This window comes from Oncorhynchus mykiss, chromosome 9, assembly GCF_057628025.1.
Source record: "Oncorhynchus mykiss isolate SJ-2025 chromosome 9, ASM5762802v1, whole genome shotgun sequence".
Lineage (NCBI taxonomy): Eukaryota > Metazoa > Chordata > Actinopteri > Salmoniformes > Salmonidae > Oncorhynchus > Oncorhynchus mykiss.
The window spans coordinates 50,242,923-50,269,335 of NC_143030.1; the positions used below are offsets into that span (position 1 = coordinate 50,242,923).

The 26,413-nt window shown below is 42.0% G+C and overlaps 1 protein-coding gene across 2 annotated transcripts; it reads left to right on the forward strand.

Annotated features, from left to right (window-relative positions):
• Positions 1–1,240: 1,240 nt before the first annotated feature.
• Positions 1,241–19,621, forward strand: LOC110532191 (serine/threonine-protein kinase 35). Of its 2 annotated transcripts, none has more exons than XM_021615877.3 (3): positions 1,241–2,016; positions 6,108–6,906; positions 15,422–19,621. In XM_021615877.3, exons 1-2 carry the CDS (start codon positions 1,473–1,475, stop codon positions 6,842–6,844), a joined length of 1,281 nt encoding a protein of 426 aa, XP_021471552.1. In that variant the 5' UTR covers positions 1,241–1,472; the 3' UTR covers positions 6,845–6,906; positions 15,422–19,621. The 2 variants fall into 2 exon arrangements, with proteins under 2 accessions (XP_021471552.1, XP_090040554.1); XM_090184428.1 differs by lacking the exon at positions 15,422–19,621 and adding an exon at positions 10,134–11,349.
• Positions 19,622–26,413: the final 6,792 nt, after the last annotated feature.

Sequence of the window (26,413 nt, forward strand, 5' to 3'; positions counted from 1 at the left end):
GGTCAGTACAGGTGCATCAAAACTTGAACCGAGAGACTGAAAAACAGCTTCTATCTCAAGGCCATCAGACTGTTAAACAGTCATTACTAACACAGAGAGTGTGCTGCTTACATACAGACTTGACATCATTGGTCACTTTAATAATGCCACTAATGTTTACATATCTTGCATTACTCATCTCATACTGTATATTATACCATCTATTGCATCTTGCCTATGCCGCTCGGTCATCGCTCATCCATACATTTATATGTATATATTCTTATTCCATTCCTTTACTTAGATTTGTGTGTATTAGGTAGTTGTTGTGGAATTGCTACATATTGTTAGATATTACTGTCGGAACTAGAAGCACAAGCATTTCGTTACACTCGCAATAACATTTGCTAACCATGTATGTGACCAATAACATTTTATTTGATTGGAATATATTTGTCCACAGATGATATTAAAGAAAATGTGAAGGGGGGCAGAGTGATTGAGGCCTAAAGGTTGATCAGTAGGAAAGAGGGTCAAAGAGGTGAAAGCTTATCAGTGATGCTGAGGTTTGAGAAAGTCTTGCTGGAAAAAGCACAGATATGATTCCTTAGTTTGAATGTTAGAGAATTTGTCCAATATGAACTGAAGTGTTTTAAATGCCAAAGAATAGGACATGTAGCTGCTCAGTGTAAAGGAAAGAAAAGATGTGTGGAGGGGCTTATGATTACGGTGAATGTGGAAGCAATGTGAAGGTTAAGTGCTGTAATTCTGGGGGAGAACACAATCCAGCATTTGGTGGATGCCAGGTACAGGGAGAGTCTAGAGAGGCTCAGAGATATAGGATCAGTCATGGTGTATCGTATGCAGAGGCTGTAAAACAGATTGGTAGAACTACAGTGCGGACTGATGGAGCTTACATGGATGTACCTGTAATAAGTGGACACCTACAGTCGGGGCTGGTGCTTCTGATGGTCCTGGCAGGGTTTCGAGGCCTGTTCAGAAATCTTGTGCTCATGAATGTGCGATGTCAAAAGACACTTTGATAATGAATAAAGTTCACTTCATTGCTTTTATTGGTAAGGTTATCAATTGACTCGGGTTGTGTAAAGCAGCAGGGTGTGGTGGAAGTTAGTGATTTATTTGGTTTAGAATTGTATTTTCATGGTAGTACAGAATTGGGCAGATCATGATTGATCATACATCCCAGCACAGTAAGTGGCGCCATGCACTTAAACTATTGTTTGCTGATCGCCATGATATCATAGAAGAAGAATTCGGAGCAAGCCACTCCCTCCTCTCTCTTTTTGTACATTGGGGGCTGTACAGTTGTTTATTAATCAAATTTGTTCAAAGAGCGGCATCATATAAGTAGAGAGGGCTATCTGACGTTTAATCTACAGTTAAACGTCACAGGTTTGATCATTCGTTTTGACTCAAGTAATGAAAGATACACATATTTTTCCTAAACACTTGTTTTCAACTAAAAAGAAGTCATGGATATATGCAACGCGAGAAGGCGAAAGATAAGAACCCCAAGAAGTCTGCGGGCTTTCAAAAGGCTGGTTGAAGCACAGAACGCCACAATGAAGACGAAACGGGAGGTAAAACAAGAGGTGGTCAAAGTCTTGAGGGCGCTGGTGGTAGGGAACAACAATGAAGACATCGATGTCCCTATGGAGGAGGACTGTTTCTCTATGAACTTTTCCAAGAACGAGAACCTGGAGCATGCTATAGTAATGGCACCACGATACAATCTGTTGCGGGAGGTGGGAAGGGGCAGCTATGGGGTAGTGTTCGAGGCAATTGCTCTGAGGACTGGGGCAAGGGTAGCGGTTAAAAAACTGCAGTGCAACGCTCCCGAAAATGTGGAACTCGCTCTGGCCGAATTCTGGGCCTTGGCAAGCCTGGAGACGAAACACGAGAATGTGGTGCAGCTTGAGGAATGTGTGCTACAAAGGAATGGCATGGCCCAGAAAATGAGTCATGGAAATAAAAGGTCCAAACAATACCTGCGGTTGGTGGAGACTTCACTAAAAGGTAACTAACGTTAGCTAGTTCATGTTTACGTTGACGAAAACCACTGCCTGTTTGGTTGTCTTGTAACCCTTTTAATGACAGTAACTCGATTGAATTGATAAGATAGCTTGCTCGTTAGATCTGTGATCAATACAGAGCAGGCCAATCAAAACAATGGTTTCATTAGCAAGCTAGCTGCTAGCTCAGTGTTTTACCCATTGTTTGCAAAAAGTAGGCTAATTTTGCAAAAGTGTTGATCAGCATATAAAAAAAAAAACGAGGTGGATAATGGAAATAAACCAAAAGTGTTGAAAACATTGTGTAACACGTTACCTATTGTTTCTATTAGGATACTTGTTAGATGGGAGGGCAGTAAGTAAACATCTAGAATAGATTATCCATCATTATTGATTTCGTAATAAATTGTACGTTGCTCAGTGTCATACATTTGTTTTTAGTAAAAAAGATTGTCCCACCTATAGGTTCACGCAGCCATACTGTTGTATAGGCAGTTTGCTATTTCCAGCACTTGAGAGAACACAGTGTTCTAGTTGGCCATCAGTTAAACCTCTCCTGGTTGCAAATTTGCATACATTTTTAAATTAAGCAATCAATATTTCATGCAATTTATGATATTAACCTATGCTATTTCCTAATTTTTCTTATTATTAAATGCAATCCACTTAATTGTATTTTTCCTAATCAAGTTTATATAACCTAAATGTAAAATTTATATTACATAGGAGTATACATTTTTATAATTTGAGAAAAATATACTTCTGAATCTTGTTTTTAATCTCTAGGCTTAAAGTTTAGAGCTTTTAGCCCCTGTACTGTCTTTGCTGCCCTTTTTATAGTTGTCAATGGGCAATTCCACGGTAACTAAATTAGGCTGACTTTTTTTTACTTCAAAATGTTGCAAAACAAAAACCATTGATTTCAAAGTTCCTCAATCTATACAACTCTAGTCAAGGACACATTTGAACTATTTCCACTGAACATTTTACAAAAACACATTTACTGAAAGAACTGTGCAGATGCTAAGTTTGGTAACAGAATGATGAGTTATCATCACTTAATTATTAAAACAAACATGATATCGGTAAAAATACTGTAACTAATTGGTAGGTAGGTCTACCTTCTGTGACATTTCATGATCCTCCTCATGAGGGAGAGAAATTAGAAAATATCTTTAAAAATTACCAAGCATAAGGCAATGTTTTCTGAACGTACAGAAGGCAAATCATTTATCAAAACTAAATATGTGTAGGTAATAGTTGGCAGGGTTCTTTACATCAACATTATTGTGTGTTATTTATATTACCTTATGTATTTTTCTGGTAGATGTTATCTAAGACCCCTTTTCTGTTTGACCAGAAATCAGAACCTTTGCGTATTCCTAATTTTTAGGATTGAAACTGGTTGAAAAATGTATATGCCTTAATTAAAAATAAAAAAAAAATATATATATATATGTGACTATTAGCTTTTATTTGACATGCTCCTATAAACTTCACATGTTGGTGCTCATGGGTCCTTTTACATGGAAATGCCCTTATGTAAGTGTCACCATTCGGGCCATTACACTTGTCAACAAATTAAATATTAATCTAGACTTCTTTTTAGCCAATAGCCATCATTTTAAAGACAGAAGGAGCTTCTCTGGGCTAAATAGTGTAAAAGTCAATAGAAATGTTTTGGCAGTTTTTTTAAACATTATCATCAATATCGATCAGGTTAACCCACTTTCTGCACAGATTTGAGAGCATAGTGTTCTGAAGTCTAATGAACATAGGATGATCATCATATTTATGAAAGCTTGTTGGTCAATATGTGCTCAGGTAACACACTTCAGCACTGTCTTATATGTAGGCTAGGCTACATGGATACAGCACTGTAGTGTTGTCTGCAATGCCATCTCACAAAGCTACATTGTGTTGCTCAGGGCTTGTCCGGCAGGAAAATATCAACTTGATCCCATCTTGGAACAAGTTTCTGTCTGAGTTGATAAAGTAAGCTAGTTGTTGTATTGTATCTTGCACAATCTGCACAATTAGGTTACTCCCTGCATTTTATAAACTGAAATACTACATTTTGAAACAAGTTTTATTTAAATTTCCCCCATATGTTTTCAGAACTCAGAAGCTGCATGAGCAAAAATGTTGCCTATTCGGACCGTACCAATATCAGCAAGTCAATTAATGCGTTAGCCAATACCAAAACAATGGTTGACATTGTGGTTTAAAACAATTCATGAGACAGGTAGTTGTGCCTATTGTTTTTTTTCTCCAACTTCTCTCTGCCCTTGTCCCACTGGGGGTGTGACATTGTTGAATGTTGAAGGCAGTGCAGGGATGAAAAACAAATAGGATAAAGGGGGTTATTGGGATACTGTTTACATACCCATTTAAATCCCAGGTTCAACCCCACCATGTTGCTGACACTAGAGGGACTTGGCCTCGACTGTCTGAAGGGATTTGTAGTCCTATAGCTTGCATTAGTTCAACTCACCCTCCTCAGCTCTCAAATATGCTGACTAAGCCAGAACATTGTAGGGCACAGACAGATTACCTGTGTTTGCATTGAGTTGTAGTCTTTGGACACAGTCCCAGATACCCTAGCCAAGATCAGTGCATTGCTGATTGCACTGCTGCACACAGCCCTATCTTAATGTGTGTAGATAGTGCGCAACAGTTTTTTTAGGCCTAAGCAACAAGTCCCATTTGTTTTAATAGAGATCGTTGCACATGATGTGGAAGGGGGCGGGGCGTAGTTAGTGTTTTCAAAGCGGAAAACCGCTCAGTACGATGGCAGCCTACCCTTGCTAAACCCGCTTTGATATTTAAAACCGACCTAACCTGATTTAACTTCTAACGAGCCAGCATAAAAAGACTGACCTATGACTCAGCATCGGAAGCATCCGTTTCGTACCATATGTTACTTGAGCACTCTGTCATTTCCCTCAGATCTGGATCAAATTAGCGAGACATTGTTTTGGTACAAGCATTTCTCTCCTCCACTGTTGCATGAACATGTTGGACGCGTTGCAAGTTGGGGATAATGCTATAAGTACATTTATTATTTGCCGCCCATTGAGAATGTTAGTCTACTGGTTGATGGGGACCAGAATGAAACCATAGACCATTACATGCTGACCGGGGTCGCGCCATCGCACACATGTTGATTTTGTCCATCCACACCAGATGCGATCAGGACACGCAGGTTGAAATATCAAAACAAACTCTGAACCAACTATATTAATTTGGGGACAGGTCGAAATGCATGAAACATTCATGGCAATTTAGCTTGCTGTTGCTTGCTAATTTGTCCTGAGATATAAACATTAGGTTGTTATTTTACCTGAAATGCACAAGGTCCTCTACTCTGACAATTCATCCACAGATAAAAGGGTAAACCTAGTTAGTTTCTAGTAATTTCTCATCCTTCATGCTTCTTTTTCGGACTTTATATGTAGGTTGGCAACCAACTTTAAGGTGCATTACCATCACCAACTGCACTGGAATGTGGACCTCAGTTCATCTTTCAATTACCCACGTGGGTATATGATCCTAAAAACCAATGAGGAGATGGGAGCGGCGAGCGCGTCAAAAATACAACCAAGTTCTATTTTAACGACTGGCTACACATACGCACGTTAACGGTTTGGGTGAAATTGTTAAATAACATGTATGTGTACGTTTATTTTTCAGCGCTCGCACGCTAACTCAAGTGGTGTGGTCAGCATGTTAGTGTCCCATTCATTAGCCTACATCACTGTGATTTGTTGTTTTTCCAAGTTTTTGTCATGGCACACTTGAAATCCCATATTGTCATAAATGTTAGTGATTAAAAGCACCATGGTGCTTGCCACCAGATTGGCTTTGTGTTCCCTTCAGTCTTTGTTGTATGCTCAAAACGCTGAGTCGCACACTGTTCTTTTTACTTCATCCAAGAATCATCTCAAGGCATAGGGGAGCGAGCGGGTGTAAGCGGGTATCCGAGGCCTCCGCAATATTGCTGAGCTACGATAAATTAAGCCTAGTGTATGAGGCCTCTCACTGTCAAGTGTGTGTGTTTTTGCTACCCTTTAATGCCATTTTGTCTTTCCCCAGGTGAGCGGATTCTGGGCTACCCAGAGGAGCCGTGCTACCTGTGGTTTGTCATGGAGTTCTGCGAGGGCGGGGACCTTAACCAGTACATCCTGTCACGGCGGCCTGACCCGCGCACCAACAAGAGCTTCATGCGTCAGCTGACCAGCGCCGTGGCCTTCCTACACAAGAACAACATTGTGCACCGCGACCTCAAGCCCGACAACATCCTCATCTCCCAGAAGTCGGGCTTTCCTGTACTCAAAGTGGCCGACTTCGGCCTCAGCAAGGTCTGCGCTGGCTTTGGCGCCGGTGGCAACGATGGCGAAGAGCAACCCACAGCTGGTGGCGGGGACGGCAGCAACAACAAGAACGTGAACAAGTTCTGGCTGTCGTCGACTTGCGGCTCAGACTTCTTCATGGCGCCCGAGGTGTGGGAGGGCCATTACACGGCCAAGGCGGACATCTTCGCCCTGGGCATTATCATCTGGGCCATGCTGGAGCGGATCACCTTCATTGACGCTGAGTCGAAGCGCGAGCTGCTGGGCACTTATGTGCGGCAGGGCAGCGAGATCGTGCCAGTGGGCGAGGCGCTGCTGGGGAACCCCAAGATGGTCCTGCACATCCCGCAGAAGACACGCAGCACCATGTCGGAGGGGGTGAAGAAGCTGCTGCAGGACATGCTGGCGGTCAACCCCCAGGACCGGCCCGACGCCTTCCAGCTGGAGGAGCGGGTGGACCAAGTCACGCGTGCTGCGTGACACCGCTCCCATTCCCCTTTCCAACCCCTGGTCAGTCAGAGAAGGGACTGCTCTTTTACCAGGTAGGTTATCTTCCTTCTCACATAGACACATTTCACCTGCTCACTCACTCACTCATATAGCTTCACTGAAGAGTTGACCCTTATTAAATGTGACCTAATAGCAGTTGCTCCTATTTCACTGTCAATTGATCCTATATTAGTCAGCTGTTTAGCAGCCCTGTCAGTGCCCTCCTGATTTGTTAGTATGTCACTCATGTGTTTGGTCTGCCTCCACTTAATTTTCAAGAATCGCATTCCTAGGGGGTCAGTTCTTTTTTATTTATTTTATTTTTATTTAACCTTTATTTAACTAGGCAAGTCAGTTAAGAACAAATTTACAATGTTATTTACAATGACGGACAACCCCTAACCCGGACGACGCTGGGCCAATTCTGCGCCACCCTATGGGACTCCCAATCACGGCCCGTTGTGATACAGCCTGGAATCTAACCAGGGTCTGTAGTGACGCCTCTAGCACTGAGATGCAGTGCCTTAGACTGCTGCACCACTCGGGAGCCTTGTATTAATACCCATGTAAATCAGTGAAAGCTATTCTCCTCACTGCCACATTGACTTTAATCTGAGATAAACTGTTCTTGACTTAGTAGAGGCTTTAGCCTCCCCTCTCTGTTCAGTCGCACTCAGTGCCGCAACACAAGAGAACTGGTTTGCTGGTAATGCCTTGACGCACAGTCTGCTATTTCAAATACAAACATGCTGGTCCTGAGTCCAGACAAGCAATTCTGCATGCCAGAGATCCCTCGCTCAGTCTCTTACGACTCACTCGTTTTTCTGCTTATTCATCTGACCGCTCCTCCCTCCCCCTCTTTTTTTATTTTTTTATATTTCTTCTTTCTCTCTGGCTTTAATCAAAACCATGCTACCTGCCCTGAGGGGCAAAGTGTACCCTGTACGGTTGCCAGTGCCATTCCAAACTGCATCGCTCCCTCCCTCTCTCTGGCCCACTTTCCGTTCTTTCATAACGCTCTCCTGCTCTGACAGATCATCCCCTCAGGGGCCTTTAGTTTAACACTATGTTTGCCTGTAGATGAGCAGATCAGTCGGGCTCGTCCGCTTTCCAAAGCCAAACCTGGCCCAGCCCTCCACTTCCTGCTGCTCCTCCTCTGCGTGAGTATGGGAGATGGTATCAGTGCTCTGTAAACAAGCCCTATTCTTCTTGGGCTGAGTTGAGTAACCGATGCCCTTTGCTTACCTCTCAGGTACACTCACATCACATTTGATCATGACTTATTGGAATTTCTTGGCAGGCTGCTTAATTCCAGTTGTCTTAGCCATTTGGACTTTCAGGGCGTCTAAGGACATTGTGCCATGTTAGTCTTTGGGCCGTGGATGTCCTCACCTTGTTTTTCGGAGAGACTAAGTAGACTACTCCCAGTGCCTCTGTGGTTGGCTGTAAGACACCCGTTTCTTTTGAATACTTGATCTGCTCGCACTCAAAGTATTTGAAAGAAAACCAGTACTTTGAACCCAGGTTTCGGCACTCTCATTGCCAGGGTGAAATGCAGCACGGAACAAAAAGTGTAAATCATAGTCCACAGACGCTGAGACACAATAGTCCGGGTTCCCATTGTGACATAGCTACAAGGCTCTGAGACCACCATCCACGGTGGATAATAATCCCGAACACGGACCTCCCCACAGTTCTCAACTGCAAATCAATCGTCCAATATTCTACAACACTGCTGTTGTGCTAGGCGTACACATTTTTGACTATGATAAACCCTTAAAGAGTAACTGTCAGACACTGGGTGAGCCACAGGCTCCATTCTTCATGAGCTGATTTAATTAAGTCTGTGCGGGACTGATTTTGTTCATCCCACAAGATCTAGTCCTGAAAATGTTATTTTAGGCGTATGTGACGCAGCTTGCTTGGCAACCCCTGTCCCAGGAATTTAACGCCATATAGGCAAGATCAAAATGCACAAAAATAGCCTAAACAATGTGTTAAAAATACCAGAGATTCTCACATGGGACATCTAATTTTTGGCTATCAGTAGTGCCCATTATTGGGCTATTTCAGCCAACAGGCTAGACATAGTTTGGAAGAGAGCAGAGTTGAGGCGAAATGGAATAGGAGATCAGACACTTGACTTGAGCTATGTTTTGCATACGTTTAGGAGTGGGAGTAAAATAAATGTAATTAATATTTAGTCGATGTTGGAGCCTATCATATCCAATTTTTTTGTCACATGCTTCGTAAACAACCGGTGTAGATTAACAGTGAAATGTTTACTTACTGGTCCTTCCCCAACAATGCTGAGATAAACATTGTAATATAATAGAAATATAATAACATAAGGAATAAATGCACAATGAGTAAAGATAAGGGGTGCCAGTACCAAGTCGATGTGCTTGGTTACGAGGTTATTTAATTAGATATGTACACAGTCCCTTCAAAAAGTATTCATGCCCCTTGATTTATTCCAAATTTTGTTGTTACAGCCTGAATTCAAAATGGGTTAAATATATTTTAAGTCGCCCATCTATACACAATAACCCATAATGACAAAGTGAAAACATATTTTTAGAATTCTCTGCAAATTTATTGAAATACTTTGTAGCAGCACCTTTGGCGGCTTTGAGTTGTCTTTGGTACGTCTCTATCTGCTTTGCACATATGGATCTGGGGATTTTCTTCCATTCTTCCTTGCAGATTTTCTCAAGCTCTTAAATTAGATGGGGAGCGGCAGTGAACAGCAATCTTCAAGTCTTTCCACATATTTTCAATGTGATTCATGTCTGGGCCACTCAAGGATTATCAAAGGAAATTTGATGCACCTGAGCTCAAGTGTCATAGCAAAGGGGTATGAATACTTATGTCAATTAGATATTTAATTTTCAATAAATTAGCAAACATTTCTGGAAACATGTTTTCACTTTGGCATTATGGGGTATTGTGCGCAGATGGGTGAGAAATCCATTTAGAATTCAGGCTTTAACACAACAAAATCTGGAATAAGTTAAGGGGTATGAATACATTCTGAAGGCTCTGTATGGGTAGGAGTAATGTGACTAGGCAACAGGATAGATGATGAGCAGCAGTGTATGTGATGAGTCAGAAGAGTTAGTACAAAGCAGGATCAATGCAGATAGTCAGCGAGAATTAGCCTTTATGAATAGTGCGACAGAGGTGCTTTTAATACAATAGAAACAACAGAAAGACAACCTTTTAGAAAATCTGCTGGACTTAAAAGGTTGTCTGTCTGACCGCCCTCTCCCGCCCGCAGCATGAAAAACGCTGATCGCGCCGCAATGATCTCTGTCGGGGCCCACGGGAATGCAGCGCTCTGCTTGGTTGCATGGGATACAACTGAGACTTCACGCAGCAGACAGCTCAGAGGAATGGGGCAATCTTGTCAAGAATCTCGTCAAAAACGTGTCAACTCAAAACCTCTGTGGATTAAGACAGTAGCCTCACGCTACGTTAGCTCACATTTTAATGGAATTGGTTGAATGTGTTAGATTGTGCTCATTCTCTAAGGATCCTTCTAATAACCCTAATCTCTCGTAGATGAGATTGAGGACTGGACGGTTTAGATATCTGAAGTTCCAATCTGAACTTCCAATCTGAACTTGAACCCAGATGGTCAGAGTTTTTGGGGCACTCCGACCATTCCCCAATGCTTTAGACTGCCGTTCACCTTTTTTCCCCCTCGCCACTCCCCTCCCAGCTGCCCAGTGTGCCATGAGTGTCAGTGAGTTAACTGTGAAGTAGGGCCGGGCGCAAGAATCAAGCTTTTGTAGAAATGTTTGTTCTCGTGCTGTCTTTTTGGTCTCATCTGCTTCACTCCTGCTGTTACTGTTCACCTTCTCATTTCCACACATACAGGAAACACCTCCCCCCGGCCACTCACCACATCAAAGATGAGCGATCACGTCTTCCTGACTGATTTGGCCCAACAGAATCATATTGACACCGAAAGACATTGACTTTATTTTACTGTAATAGAGAAGTTACCCTCTATTGAAGTTACTATTGCTATTCTATTGCTCCTATTTTTATGTTTCAACTCCTCAAACTGCACACAGAGCAGACTACTAAAACAGAAGTATCAATGAATATTGATTGTTGTGCGGTACCACTTATTGTTAGAAGCATTTTAGCCAAAGACGGATATACTAGCTGTTCTGGTTAAATTTGTAACAAAAAGGGCATTTTCATAGACTGACTTGAAAGCCATATCAGTGAATATGGCAAAAAAGCAGGTAAAACTATTTTGATAAAATAATTCAATTATTAGTGGGTATTATGGTTGTGGAAGGATAATATTTAGCTTAGGTATAACTTCACAAGCCCTGAATTCATTTGATTTTTGCTGACTGTTTGAAATGCAGTGTATTTGAAAGTTAATTGTGCAACAAAGCTTACTTAGAGAACATTAACAAAAAAATCTCTCATATATCTCCACCTATAAAAATAATCAAGATATGATTTTTAGGCCATATCGCCCAGCTGCGTAGTGTTGCGTGTCTCTCGACCGGTGTGGAGTGGCCTCATTTTCTCCTGCAGGATGCAGGGATATCTGTTATGCCTGTTATGTAACCCACCCCTGGTACCCTGTCTGATGGGAGAATCCATCATCTGTCACACGGGGGGGGGGGGGGGGGGGGGGGGGGGGGATTAGATCTTGAGAACACAGAGCGGGTGGAGGGGGTGAATATGGTAGGTTGAGGGGGTTATCGGGGGCTTACAGTGAGGTGGTGGGGTTTTAAACCTGTGTTAAATACAAATCCTTTCAGTGTTCAAGGATCAGGCTGAACTGAAAGTGCATCTTCTCTGTCCAGTACCACCACCACTGCCGTGGGCATCCTCCATCACTGTTGTTGTTGTCCAACGTCTCTCTCACACACACACACACACACACTTGCGCACTCTCAGAGCGGTCTATGGTTACTGTTAGCTCCTTCTATGCAAGGGTTTACTGAGGCTCACGTTTGGAACATTTTGTCCTCTGCCTGCCAGCCTGTGTATCTGTGTGCCTCTACCCAGATAAACCAGGCCAATGCGCTTTAGCTTTTCCCCCGCCTTTACTTAAACTGAGGTTCTGTTTTATTTTGAGCATCTGTGTTTTGTTGGCCATCTTTTTTTATTGAGATTGAGTGCCCTGCACATGAGTAACATCAACAGGGAATATTGACTGTGGTGCCTTACGCAAGTCTTTCTATGTACAGTGTATAGGTTCCAAACTGGGTCTAGTTCAACCCTATCCTAGGGCACACGGTACACTTTAGGTGAGCAGAAGAACGCATGTTCAAACTTGGAAGTCGCTCTCTCTCTCTCTCTCCATCTACTATCAGTCTATATGGAAATGGTGTCGTTTAGACAGTGATTTGGCTGTATGGTACAGCATGTACTCAATGTGTTCTGTGGGTGTGTCTCACCGTATGTATAGAGGTTTGTTGTCATGGAAACCGGTTGGGGGGGGTGACTGAAGTCAGTGAAAGCTAAACACATTTGAGTTGATTGAGAAATGCCAACAGGGGGTCACTTTTTATATATGATTTTTGGGGGGAGTGGAGGGCGGGTGTCCAAGAACGAGAGCGTTTTTGCTTAGTTATGTAACCGGGGTGTTTTGAACTTTGTTTTGCTGTATGCACCCCTCGGTCTCGTTTCACCCTGCCTGCGACTGCCTGTGTTACTGACTGGCAGTGCTGGGGTTCTGCATTGGCATGTACAGTTGTGAGTCGACCGTATCTGTGCTGTGTTTTGGTTTCAATCACTTTCTTTTGTCAGGCACACTGGAGTAGGCTATACAGTGTGTCTTTGAGCATTGTTCTGCTGAGCCTCAGTTTGGTCTTCTGGCTGGAGCCTTTTTAAACTCTCATTTATTGATAAGACGTGCGTGATCAGCTGGTGTTGTTGCAAAAAAGTAGTTAGGAGCTTGCTCTCAGGGATATTTTTAGTGATGAACTCAGATTTTTTTTAGATAAGTCTCACTGCTGCTATAGCTTCACTGAGTGTCTCAAAGATCCACACACGTTTGCCAACCCTGACCGAAACCATGAATCACCACTATCCCACAAATACTCAACCCCCGTTGATATCTAATCACTTCAAGATGGGTGAATTACCTGAGGCTGGAACGGTGAATTCCTCCCAAACCTGAAAACAAACAGGCAGGCACAGCCAACCTCGGTGTGAGCTTGGGCATTGCGTAAGTTGCGTTGCATAAGTTTGTCAGTTTCTCTCTTTTGCTTTTTTTTCCCTAAGTGCTTTTAATGGTTTTCGCTGGTGCTGTTGTGGTCGTACAGAGAATGTTATAACTGGTTTCGGGTTTGGGTGAGGACCAGACTCCTCTGCTAGTTTTAATTGCTTGCACTCACTCACTCACTGTTACAGAACTTGCCTGGCAGTGGTGGACTGAGGCTTTTCAGTCCTTATAAAACGCAGGAGCAGAAATTATTATAGTTAGTTGAGTATAAGAGGGTGGCACATTGGAGATCTAAAGAGGAGCTTAAAGACCGAGTGCAGTCAAAAACGTGATTTCCCTGTGTTTTATATATAAACGCAACATTTTAAACTGTTACATGAGCTGAAATGATCCCTGAAATATTCCAAAAACACAAAAAGCTTATTTCTCTCCAATTTTGTGCAAAAAATGTGTTTACATCCCTGATTAAGGTGCATTTCTCCTTTGCCAAGAAAATCCATCCACCTGACAGGTGTGACATATCAAGAAGCTGATTAAACGGCATGATCATTACACAAGTGCACCTTGTGCTGGGGACAATGAAAGGCACTCTAAAATGTGCAGTTTTGTCACAATATATTGCAATAGATGTTTCAAGTTTTGAGGAAGCGTGCAACTGGCATGCTGACTGCAGGAATGTCAACCAAAGCTTTTGCAAGAGAATTTAATGTTAATTTCTCTACCGTAACCCGCCTCTTCCATTGTTTTAGAGAATTTGGCAGTACGTCCAACTGGCCTCACAACTGCAGACCACGTGTAACAATGCCAGCCCAGGACCTCCACATCCGGCTTCTTCACCTGCATGATCATCTGAGAGGGGAGGGCCTGGCTCCCAGAGGGTAGTCCTATTCCCTCCCAGGCCCACCCATGTCTGCACCCCTTCTCAGTCATGGGAAATCCATAGATTAGGGCCTAATTTAATTTATTTAAATTGACTGATATCCTTATATGAACTGTAACTCAGTAAAATCTTTGAAATTGTTGTTTTTGTTCAGTATATTTCCACGCTATGAGGTTGGAATAATACTGTGAAAAGTATGATGAAACCCTTTTACTATGAGAACTGCTTGAAATGTCAGCCTTTTTCGGTGGGGTGGAGTTTTGGCCTTCCATGGTGACAGCACCATGCAGTAAATGAGTTAATAGATCAAAAATAGAGTTCCAAACCTCTTTGCCAACAGCAAATGTTCAGTTTTCCCCTCCCCCAGCTCAAACCATTGACAGTCCTAGCAAAAGTCTTGCTTGAGAAATTGCTCTGCATGCTAGTGGCATGGGTGAAAGTAGTTTCAGCAGACTTTAAATGGCCCTCTGCTCAGAATAGGTGTCTCCCACCTCCCACGAGTCTTGACAGGATCTTTAGCTGGGTTGTGTTCATTAGGCACTAACAGACCAACAGGAAGGGACTACATGGACTCTTCCAATAAGAACTGCTCATTTCCATTTTTTCGTTGCAAAATATTTGAAAGCATTTTCTTTTGCTTGCCTTAATAAAGTGACCCTGGCACAGTCTTCCTCCTCAACAAGCCTGCACATGAATGGGAGGTGAAGTCGGCTACCACCATCGATCGATCCCCTCTGGGCTTAAGAGCAATCCATAATGGCTGGCTTTTAGCCTGACAGTGTCAGCTGCCGCAGGGCCCTTACAGCAGCTGAGAGTGCTGCAAGCAGTTAGTGAAGGAAAGGGGCCCTTTTGCTCATGGAACACAAGTGCTGCAGTGGTTGCTGCACGAGGGGGAGATTCATGGGGTTGTGCAGACTTTTTACAGCCTCAGTGGAGACCACTGTAAAAAAGCTATTTTTTAAACTTGTAAAAATCATCAATATATCAATATAATTATCAGTGTCATTTTTTTAAATGACATTCGAGCAGTTTGTCTTTTTCATGTCAAGTGGTTTCTTTTTATGCATCAGTCCAGCTGGCCCACTTGTGCACATACCATGTGGTATGAGTTATGCAACCTATCCATGGCACGTACTTCACTACTTAATAGTGTGCATCATTGAGATTAAAGCGAAAACTAAAGGATCTGGGTTACGTCATCAAGTTTCAGTGTTTGTTTTTTGGAGTGGTTGTCATGGTATTTATACCATGACACTATCGGAAATCTCGGACTTGTCAACCAATCAGGGTCTAAATCCCACCAATCTCGCACATCTGAATGGCCTTGCATAATGGAATATTTCTATAGGCTATACATTTTGTATGCACAGATCAGAGTTCCACAGTACACTATTAGCACTGCCTAACGAATAATGATAACCTGTGGGCCTGTATTTCATATTGCCGAACATTCAATCATCTGGTTCTCTCTCTTTCTCCACAGATTGGTATACAAACTGAAGGTGGGATTCCACATCTGTACAGAGGTGTAAAAAGGGACTCTGAACTGTGAAACCTCTACAATTGCTCCCAAATGTGAAAGAATGGAGGGTTTGCGGTCAGCGCTTCTAAAATCAGGACACCTTTATCGGGAAAGCTATGCAATAAGTCATATGAAAAGTCAGGTCCGCTCCCCTTCCCCCACCGCACCTTTTATTTTTAAAAAGCCCAAAGACATTCACTAATGGACGACGGTCAAGTATGCCAGAACACAAAGTGTTCCTTGGCACACCTGGTTTGGAATGGGGGCGGCAGTAGCCTTGAGGTTGGAGAAGCAGGCCAGCATCTGGAGGGTTGCCGGTTCGAATCCCACTGCTGAAGAGGGCAAAAAATATGGCGGGAGTGAGCCAGCAGGTGCCACCTACCTCTCCAACCTAATGTGTGTTTGTGTGGATGTGTGTGTATCCGGGGGGTTAGATGAAATGTCCATCCTGTAGGGACTAATAAAGTATATCTTAATGGCCACAAGGAGTAATAATCATTTGTTATTTGATGAGCTGGTTTTCACAATACATTTTTCTCAATGTTGTTTTTTAATTTGAATTGGTCCGGACATGTACTGTTTCTTCCTTCTTCTCCGATGTTGACGTGTGTTGGATGGGGCCACATAGGCTAGTATGGATGGATAATCGTTCACGTATATACCGGAGAGGATAACATGTTGCACTGTGTACCCTCTATACCAGAGTTTTAAAAAGTATTCCTAAAACGACCGACGATAATGATGTAGAAGAAGGGACTTGTATACTGTGACTTGGAAATGTGAATTCAGTTCAATACAACTTTATTTATAGACAATTTATAAAGGTGGGTTATATTGGGTAGTTCAGTACACAGCGCCCCATGTCCCCTGTCCTCAATGTGGACACATTGCACTAGTATCAACCAAGCAGCATCATCAACACCCCTGTTCCCCTCCCTCTACACCCTTGTGCCTTATTAGACTTTCATCAAATGGAGGGGTAACCAATTTGATTCCTAAGTAGTTTGATGTGGGGTTTTTTACATGCAGTATATCATTTTCCCTTGGTAGCAGGCCTATATAATATGATAATATTGTTATGTCGTGCATTTGAAGCCAAACGGTGCCATCTCCCTATATAAGATCATAAAATGGTTTTAGGGGAATTACCTATTGCGTAAACCAAATTGTACCAGAGTTGTGGACACTGATGTCACAATTTTTATATTGGGCTAAATATAAATTGGTTGTTATATATCCCAAAACATTTGGTTTGAAACGGAATCATGTTAATTTCAGACCGAAAAATTGACTGATTAGCTAGTAACTACGATGAAAAGTCTTACATTATTGTATGTCACTCACTTAAGTTGACATTGACAGTGTCTTTTTTTATATACAGAAATTAATAATGAAATGTGGCTGTTGGCTACTGTGAACATGTTATGGTTTCAATGTGAGGTTTGTGTATGAAGATTCAGGACCCTCACCAAAGGGGATTTTAGACTCACTTTAAGCCTAGTGCCAATTAAAGGCAAAGCAGGCAACTTTGAGCGCTTCGAAATTCCTTTTAAACTCTCATTTACTTCTTTGACTTTGGATATTGTAACCATAACATTTGCTGATAACATCATGTAAATAATGCTATGGAATGGGATCAAAAGGACAGTTGTGATCAACAACGTCTGATCTTTGTAATTGAATGGCTTTTGAGTATCTGTTGGAGGGTCTTCAGTTTAGGATGTCGATTGTTTGGCATTGGTAATAGTTCCCCCAAGTAGCACCACGACTAAAAAAAAAAGTGGTTTTAAAAAATCACCTTTTCCTCGCTCACCATAGAGCCGTTTTTAGTTGTGTCACTTCACTATAAACGAGATGTGTGTGGGAATAACAGTTGAATGGACAGATACTATTGTACACACACAAAAACACATAGTCATCGTCGTCGTTTTTCAAACACTACCACTTAAGAGTCTACCATCTAGATTGTGAAGTGTCTTTTTGCAATGTTTCTGACTTGTAATGACTCTTCCTAGTATTTTACTAAGTCCGAGTGACAATACCCGTTCACGTAATGGTTGACAGTCTAAACCAGGGCTGGATCTTTCCAAAAAGCTAATCCTGGATTGCAGAATGTGGACTTCAGCAAGCACCAACCAACAAACAGTTGAACCACAGCATATTGGGAATGTTCTCTGTGTTGATCTATTCACTTTTATTTTAAGTGAGCACGGTAGTTGACGATTGATTCATAGACGTGTTTCCAGGATTCAGTTGGGACTTGTGTCAAGGCAACCCATTCTTTCCTTTTTTTTATTAGTCTAGTCTAGTTTCCTGTTTTTTTTCTTTTCTTTCGTTAACGGCTATTGACAAACACTCGGATCTGTGTTTGATAGTCTAGTCCTACCTCAGTCTCCTTCTCTGACCGTTGTCTTTCACTAGACCGTCTCACTAGATTACTTTTAAACTGGTTTCGGTCTAGACCTGTTTAATTTGCGTTTTTAGAGGGCCATTTCTTTAACTGTGATAGGTTTAGACCCGAGTCAGTTTTTCTTTAACCTCAACCAACCTCACTGAGGTTAACCTCAAACTCCTCTAAGACGCTTTCAGATTTTCTTTTTTTCGCTACCGTTAGCTACTCTGATCGCCGTTTGAGATTTTGAATACTTTACCTTCAAGCTTCTCTGCAGATAACTTTGCCTTTTTAGATTTTTTTTTATTTTTACAGATAATCTCAGAAGTTAACACACCTCTTTCTCAGATACCTCTATTTTAATGTTAGACTGTACACCCAGTGACACTCAGCTTTACTTAAGAGACCAGTTTGTTACCTGGAAAAACATCTTGTAACCTCTGACCTCTTTCGGTGTTAACAAGTAAGTGAGCACTCCCTTTAACGTCATGGCAACGTCTACTGTTGCATGACTACTCTACGTTCATGTTTTACGTTGAAATATACTGTATATGATAAGGGAACTGAAGCTCTTTCCGCCACCTATTGTTCATACATGATGTCGTATCTTGTTGGGAGTAGTGAAGACTTTGCATGTAGGTTACATGTGTATTGCCATGGTTTAAGGGGAGCACTAGGCATACAGCTACCGTAATGATTATGCTTAAAAACCAACCCACTCCTCTATGCAACCTTCTTTCACTGTACAAGGAACCAAACCATTCCTGGTGTTCTGTTCTCCTGAACTACTACTTCTTTCAACACCTATGTCAAAGTGTGTGTATACAGTACGTATCATGTAAATTATGATTTTTTTTGTTTAAGAAGCTAACTTGAGCCATTAAATGTTTTAGTAAAGCATATTTTTTGTTGTTGCTGTAAATGTTTGACAACTTCAGTTTCTCTTGAAATAAATTAGAAAAAAAAAGAAGTCTTCTTTTTTTATTAGGACCAAATCTTTCATTACACATGACATAAACTGCATTTTATAATTAATTGTCCAATATACATTGGGCTCAAACAAACCTCCGCTAGCGATCTAATCGTTTATGAACTGGTTGAACCACCTATAGTATCTAACCACCAAGTGCATGGCACAACTAGAATAGACAGATTGCATTAACAAATTATACTCCCACATTTAATGTATTACCATTTTGGTCCTAGTCTTTACAAATGTAATTTATAGTAATGGTTGAAACAGAATACATGGAATGGTTTTGAACATTGATACCATTCCATTCACTCCATTCCAGACACTATTGTGAGACGTCATCTTCTCAGCAGCCTCCTGTGCTGTATTTGTCTGTAAATAAATGTGCTAACTAAATTATCGTAGTTGGCGTAGGCTACATTTCCAGTCTGATCATTTTATTGATGTCAGTCTTCCATGTATCTTTTTCCTGTTTTGATTTAGTTCAGATGGTCTGCTAGTTTTATTCTACAGTTTTTCGCTGCAACCAGTTTTTTTTTTTTTTGTGGCTCGGATTTCCGTGTAATCTCCGTTAGTAGCTGTTAAGAAATCCAGTGGTAACCCGCAGGTGCTGTGTCTTTGTTGCAATACTTTGGTTCTAACGAGCTCAACACATTACCCTGTCTCTCACCATTGTATTCCTCAAAAATAACATTACTGTTTGTACTGGTATTATATAACTGGGTGTTTATACGCTTTATATATTGTTCATTGAAGTGGATCCCTGAAAATGAAAACTAATAAACCACTTTCAAAATAACTTTTCTATAGTCATTTTAAAGACCACAGAGACGACCTTTTATTTGGTAGCCAAGCTGCAGTAAAGCAGAGCTCCAACTGATAATGTATACCTTTATTTAACTAGGCAAGTCAGTTAAGAACACGTTCTTATTTTCAATGACGGCCTAGGAATGGTGGGTTAACTGCCTCGTTCAGGGGCAGAACGACAGATGTTCACCTTGTCAGCTCGGGGGATTCAATCTTGCAATAGTCCAACGCAATAACGACCTGCCTCTCTGTCGTTGCACTCCACAATGCCTGTTACCCGAAAGTAATAGCGCTAATAGCGTTTCAAACATCACTCGCTCTGAGCCTTCTAGTAGTTGTTTCCCTTGCTCTGCATGGGTAACGCTGCTTCGATGGTGGCTGTTGTCTTTGTGTTGCTGGTTCGAGCCCAGGGAGGAGCGAGGAGAGGGACGGAAGCTACACTGTTACACTGGCAATTCTCAAGTGCCTATAAGAACATCCAATAGTCAAAGGTTAATTAAATACAAATGGTATAGAGGGAAATAGTCCTATAATTCCTATAATAACTACAACCTAAAACTTCTTACCTGGGAATATTGAAGACTCATGTTAAAAGAAACCACCAGCTTTCATATGTTCTCATGTTCTGAGCAAGGAACTGAAACGTTAGCTTTCTTATATAGCACATATTGCACTTTTACTTTCTTCCCCAACACTTTGTTTTTGCGTTATTTAAACCAAATTGAACATGTTTCATTATTTACTTGAGGCTAAATTGATTTTATTGATGTATTATATTAAGTTAAAATAAGTGTTCATTCAGTATTGTTGTAATTGTCATTATTACAAATAAATAAATGGGCCGATTAATCCGTATCGGCTTTTTTGGTCCTCCAATAATCGGTATCGGTGTTGAAAAATCATAATCGGTCGACCTCTACTAGGAACAGCCAAGGGCCATGTCCGTTCACAACGCTCCTTGAACCAAAATAAATTCACAGTGACGGGTAACGTCTTCATTGTCATCCAGTCTTGAGCTGGTTCTTACCAATTATTACAAAGATTTTGCCCATATTACCCCTGCATGTGTATGCTAATGATAATATGAGGACAATCCTGCATGTGTATGTTAATGATAAAATTAGGATAATCCTGCATGTGTATGCTAATGGTAAAATTAGGATGATCCTGCATGTGTATGCTAATGATAAAATTAGGATAATCCTGCATGTGTATGCTAATGATGAGATGAGGATAATTGATCTTTATTAGAAAGCTGACAGAGAGAAAGGAAGAATTAGAGTCGTCATTCATCACAATTGAAGTTATTATCCAACCATCTCTATCTTCGATCATGGCCACTTCCACCCCCCGGTCAAGGTCCAAAACAAAGCTCAGTGAAAGCCGTCCAGAGGAACTTTGACCCCTGTCTCTCCTCTCTTATTGTCTGACTGACCTGTATTTCCTTCCAATAGAAGAGGAACGTGGGGTATTGGGGAACCATACGTACAGAGTGCTGTCATCACACTATCAGACCAGAACATGTTAAATGCCCCGCCCTGTCTCTAATACTGTACGTGAAAGACACAGGAGCGCACACGCTCTGCAGACAATGTGTAGCTTGTTCCCATGTTCAGCTGGGTACACAATGTACTGAGAGTATATGGAGCGGTGAGGGGAGGTTTGGGAGGCGAAGCGGGGCGGTGTGGGCTAAAGAGGAGTGAGGGAGGGGAAGTTGAAATGGGCAGGGGGGGTGATGTTGAGAGAAGGGCAGCTCTGACATAGGAGGTAATGACCCAGTAGGGATACCAGCAAGCAAGCGTAGTGTCCAAAAGCACCCAATACCCCAGCAAGCAACAAAAAAAGTGCTGCTTGCTGTGATACTTCTTCCATAAGCAGTCTGCTATCAAGGCCTAACACCAGCGGGTAAGCAGTTTGCTGCTTATGGGTTGATTTGCATCTCTGATGGGTTAATTTGCACACTAAAGCTGGCGGCCCACCAGTAAGGCCTCTGTACAAGGTTACTGACGGTGCTCCGTTATCACATTGGAGGGCCACCTGCCTGCCAATTGCTTGATGCTAACTGGGACACCGTCAGGGATATTACAATGTTGTGTTATATGGGGCAGTGTGTTAGAATTACAATAAATATCACACAGTTCCAAAAATATTATTTAGAATTTTTACAATTGATATGGTGGTATACATAGCATAATTATTCTAATCATATTCTATTTTATCTTTCAATTGTGGTCTTATTACAATTTCCTAGAAAACATAAAGATTATATTTCAACGGGTTAAAAGGGGCTTTCTGGGTATTCTTAATTCATGTTCAGTATGGAATGTCATTTTAGAATCATGTAGACAGCTGCTGCTGTTCATTTTGTCCTGTTCAAGTTCTGCTACCTAATCAAACACCTTTCTAAGAGTACAGTATTAAATAAATATTGTGGTCACAAACCAACTGCAGTTTGGACCACAGTGAAGTCACAGACATCTGGAGTTGTGTGTCACAGGTTTGCATGTCTTCACCAGATGCACTAGCTTCTCTATGTGTCACCTATATACGGCATATGTAGAAAAAAAATACATGCATTGCAGCCTACTTTTACATTATCTCATCACTCAAGACTCCGATTCTCCAATCCAACACATTTGGACTGGGACTGTGCACAGCTGGGAGAAAACAACACGAAGCTAGCGTCGCCTATAGAACAGAAGGGCGGCCTTTAACAGGGGAACGTGCCAGGGTACAGCGTGTACTTTAACATGGGCTATAGGTTGGGAGAGTGAGAGCGGGCTGGAGATAAGTAGCCATATTTGAACAGGAGAGTAAGGTGGGGCCAGGCGGGGAGTGGGTGTTGTTATGCCCATGGAGCTGCAGAGGCAAAGCAAGAAAGAAAGGGAGAGTGAGCGACGTTGGAAAAGCAGTTGTGGGACAGCTGAGGAGGTTGTCTGGGTCGCAGTGGTGTCGGTGACACGTAGTTTAATACCCCACACACACACACACACACACACACACACACACACACACACACACACACACACACACACACACACACACACACACACACACACACACACACACACACACACACCCCTCCTCGCAATAGGAATGCAAACACAAATGCATGTATAGACATCCCCCTCCCCTCAGAACAGCTTCAGTTCGTCGGGGCATGGACTCTACAAGGAGTCGAAAGCATTCCAAAGGGATGTTGGCCCATGTTGACTACAATGCTTCCAATGGTTGTGTGAACTAGGCTGGATGTTGTTTTGGTGGTGGACCACTTTTGATACACACGGGAAACTGTTGAGCGTGAAAAGCCCAGCAGCATTGCATTTCTTGACACAAAACGGTGCTCCTGGCACCTACTGACTACCATATCCCAGTCAAAGGCACTTAATAGATATTTTGTCTTGCCCATTCACCTTCTGAATGGCACACACACACAATCCATGTCTCAACTGTCTCATCTACACTGATTTGAAGTGGATTTAACAAGTGATATCAATAAGGGATTATAGCTTTCACCTGGTCTGTCATGGAAAGAGCAGGTGTTCTTAATGTTTTGTAAATGTAGACATGCATCGACCCACATACTCATGGAAACAAAGACACTTATATGCTTGCATAACACAGATGCCACACACACACGGACCACATCCACACACTTGCACACATTGGTTACACATCCTTTGATTTCTTATGGGCTACACGCAGGCCGTACATACAGTCAGACCAGTCTCTCGCTTCTCAATAACTCACCTTCAGGTAATGTTAGCAGAGTAGGGCGTTTCACGTTCACACTGACTGGGGCTGTAGCCAAATATGTTCTCACATGTGAACTACCTTGCAGGAGAAGCACATGAGATGAGGTGATGTAACTTGCAGTACAGACACCTGACAGAGGATACACTGCACTGTTCTGAAAGTCACAGAACACCTGTTGCTGTCTTGCCAATCAAACGGGTTAAAGAGGTTTTATGTCAGTCATCACAAAATGGCAACTTTTGACTAATAACTGATTGGGCCAAGAGCTGATCCCTGGGGAGTTTAGTGTGCCAGTAAAGGCCTAAGAGGCAAATCCCTACTTCCAGTTAAGTCAAGTTTTGGCTTACTCTCCCATTGACATCAATGCATGACTAAGAGAAAATGTTACTTAAGTGAAAGTTGGAATTCACCCCTAAGAAGGTGGCCCTTTATCTGCCTCCTGATTGCTATATTCCACTGTGGAACCACTTGTGTAGTATTCAAGGGCAAGGGCTGTTGTGCGATAAGGCACTGGCACTTGTGCCATTAGAGTATCAGTAACATGTCGAGACGTGGGCAGGGAGTCAATAGCACCAGCATTGTTCTACAGCCTCCTGTGACCCAGATGAGTGGAAATTGAAAAAGGTTTTGTAAGAGAGACTGAGGACGAGGGGACTTCTGCGGTCTGAAAGTGGCACGTGCCATGAAAGCCTTTGACAGGAAATCATGGTTAGGACAGAATGTACTGTAGACTGACACATGCACGGTACACACCACAGAAGGCTGCAGAGGGGAGGGGAGGATGGATCATAATGTCTGGAATGGAGTAAATGGAATGGTATCACACACATGGAATCTATGTGTTTGAGTTCGATTCCATTAATTCCGTTCCAAACATTACTAAGAGCCTGTCCTCCCCAATTAACGTGCCACCAACCTCCTGCAGTACACAGTCATGCACCCAAACACAGATAGACAGAGGTGGCTTTTTCATGCATCAGCACATAACTTGCTCAACAATCTCTCTGAAATCTGTAACACCCGCATTCCACTTAGTAAGTATCACACAGCCACCTTGATCACATGTAAAAATATGCATTGACAACATCAGGAAACAGTTTCAATTAGTTGAGTGAGACATCCATTAATCTATTATTCTACCTCACTGAGCTCTATAGATAAAGCTAATGTAATATTTAATGCCACATTTTTTCCATCCAAACACTGTTCCAGAATGTGGTTTAAAGACATATGGGAGTTCAGAAAGGCAACAGCACGTGTTCATTTAAACACCCACTCTAGTAGAAATCCACTGTTTCGGGCTGAAAGACGATGGCCAGAGTTTACCCACGATGTTGCAAAACGATTTAAGACAATAAGTCATCGTTTTAGTCAAAGTATGACATATTTGGGCTTGAATTGACAAATCCGAACTGCCTACTTGTGCATATCCGTGTGAATGTGGTGTCTTTCCTATGATATAACCTACAAATTATTTTCAGTCTACATTCAGTTTCGGGGCTGGGCTTTGTTTGAATGTTACCACCCACCAGCATGGCATTATTTATTAATAAGAAACACCTGCAAAGTTCAATGTTATTTGCAGCATGCATGATCATGAGCAAAGTTATTGAAGCCTATCATTTCACTTGTACCACAGCCGAAGCTTGCCAGCAGCCTACTTAGCAAAGGTTGCACTGTGTCCATTACAATGTAGAAAACCGCATATCAGCTATCGTTCAATAGTTATCCATATTACCGGAGCTTTATCTTATTCTTTCTAACTATTTCTTTAGCGGATTCGCGGTCGCAATTTATGGAAGATGCCAAAACGTTGGACATAGTCCAGGGGATTCCATCTGTAGCATGTTTTCCCTAAATCAATTCTTATGACAAATCCAGCTCCAGAACCAGCTATAGAGCCAGCTGGCTAATCTTTTGAATATGGTGTAGTTATAAAAACAGCAACAACAGATAACATTAGCTAGCTAAATAAGGTTAGCATGCTAACTAGCTTGCTACACTGACAGCTGCCAGTGCCCTATTTGTTGGTGTTTATCAAATACAGTTGGAAATTCCCACACCCAAATCGAGAATATGTATAAGTGGCCTTCGTCATTCTTCGGAGGTGTAACCTAAACCTGCATTTGCATATTTCCATTAGGGAACGCCTACTCTGGGAATTGCACGTCTGCAATAACTCAATTTGCCTTTGCACGCCTTCTGAACAACACAATTTTTTACAACTTTGGCAAATGATAAAGTCTACACAACTTAGTCCACTCTGTTCATAACATATTCTAGTTTTGGGAACAGAAAACGATATTGAGATCAAATGTTTCATCAATGAGAAAATTAGCAGAATGTTGGCCAAAATCCATCTCGTTCCATCTTCTCTCACTTCTGGCACTGGGCTTCGTCTCACTACCATATTTGGTAGTGAGTGGAAACGCCAAGCGGATGCATCCGGTGAAATATCTGTCTCATGGTTCTGTGATGATATGCTCTACCAAAACCCCTGAAGAAATAAACAGCACCCAGACTGGTGGAGGGGGATATCAGAAAACAGCAAGCGTAGCGAGTAACAGCTAGTTACAGCAGCAACAGCAATGGCAGCAAGAGACACCAGCGCTTGCGTGAACGTGACATCCATCGTTGAGGAAGCATTCCATTGGTCGCATATCATATCAACGTCAATACAACATTGTTCCCATGTCATTTCACAATATTGATTCAACCAGTGTGTGCCCAGTGGGATGTGTAGAACTGGTCAACTTAAATAGACTGCATGTAGGTAATGGGAATCCAATTGGTGCAATATCTGCTGATGCCACCACACAAGGGTTTCCCTGCTGAATACAATTGTATAGCACTGACAGGCAACTGGCTAGATGGCTTATGGAAAATATAATGGGAAAGTGAATGAAAAGCGTGTCCTTTTAGTATGTAACACCACTCTTAAAGCCTCTACAACAGGGTTCATCCTCCAAACATCCTTCTCTAACTTCGGGGCTAATTCTACTTAACTTCCAACTAAATCGGCAGA

Bases quoted from the DNA above. Each gene is read 5' to 3' on its own strand.
- LOC110532191 (XM_021615877.3), top strand. From the start codon at position 1,473: ATGGATATATGCAACGCGAGAAGGCGAAAGATAAGAACCCCAAGAAGT. The intron at 2,017-6,107 runs GTAACTAACGTT...GTCTTTCCCCAG, and splicing joins GGTGGAGACTTCACTAAAAG to GTGAGCGGATTCTGGGCTAC.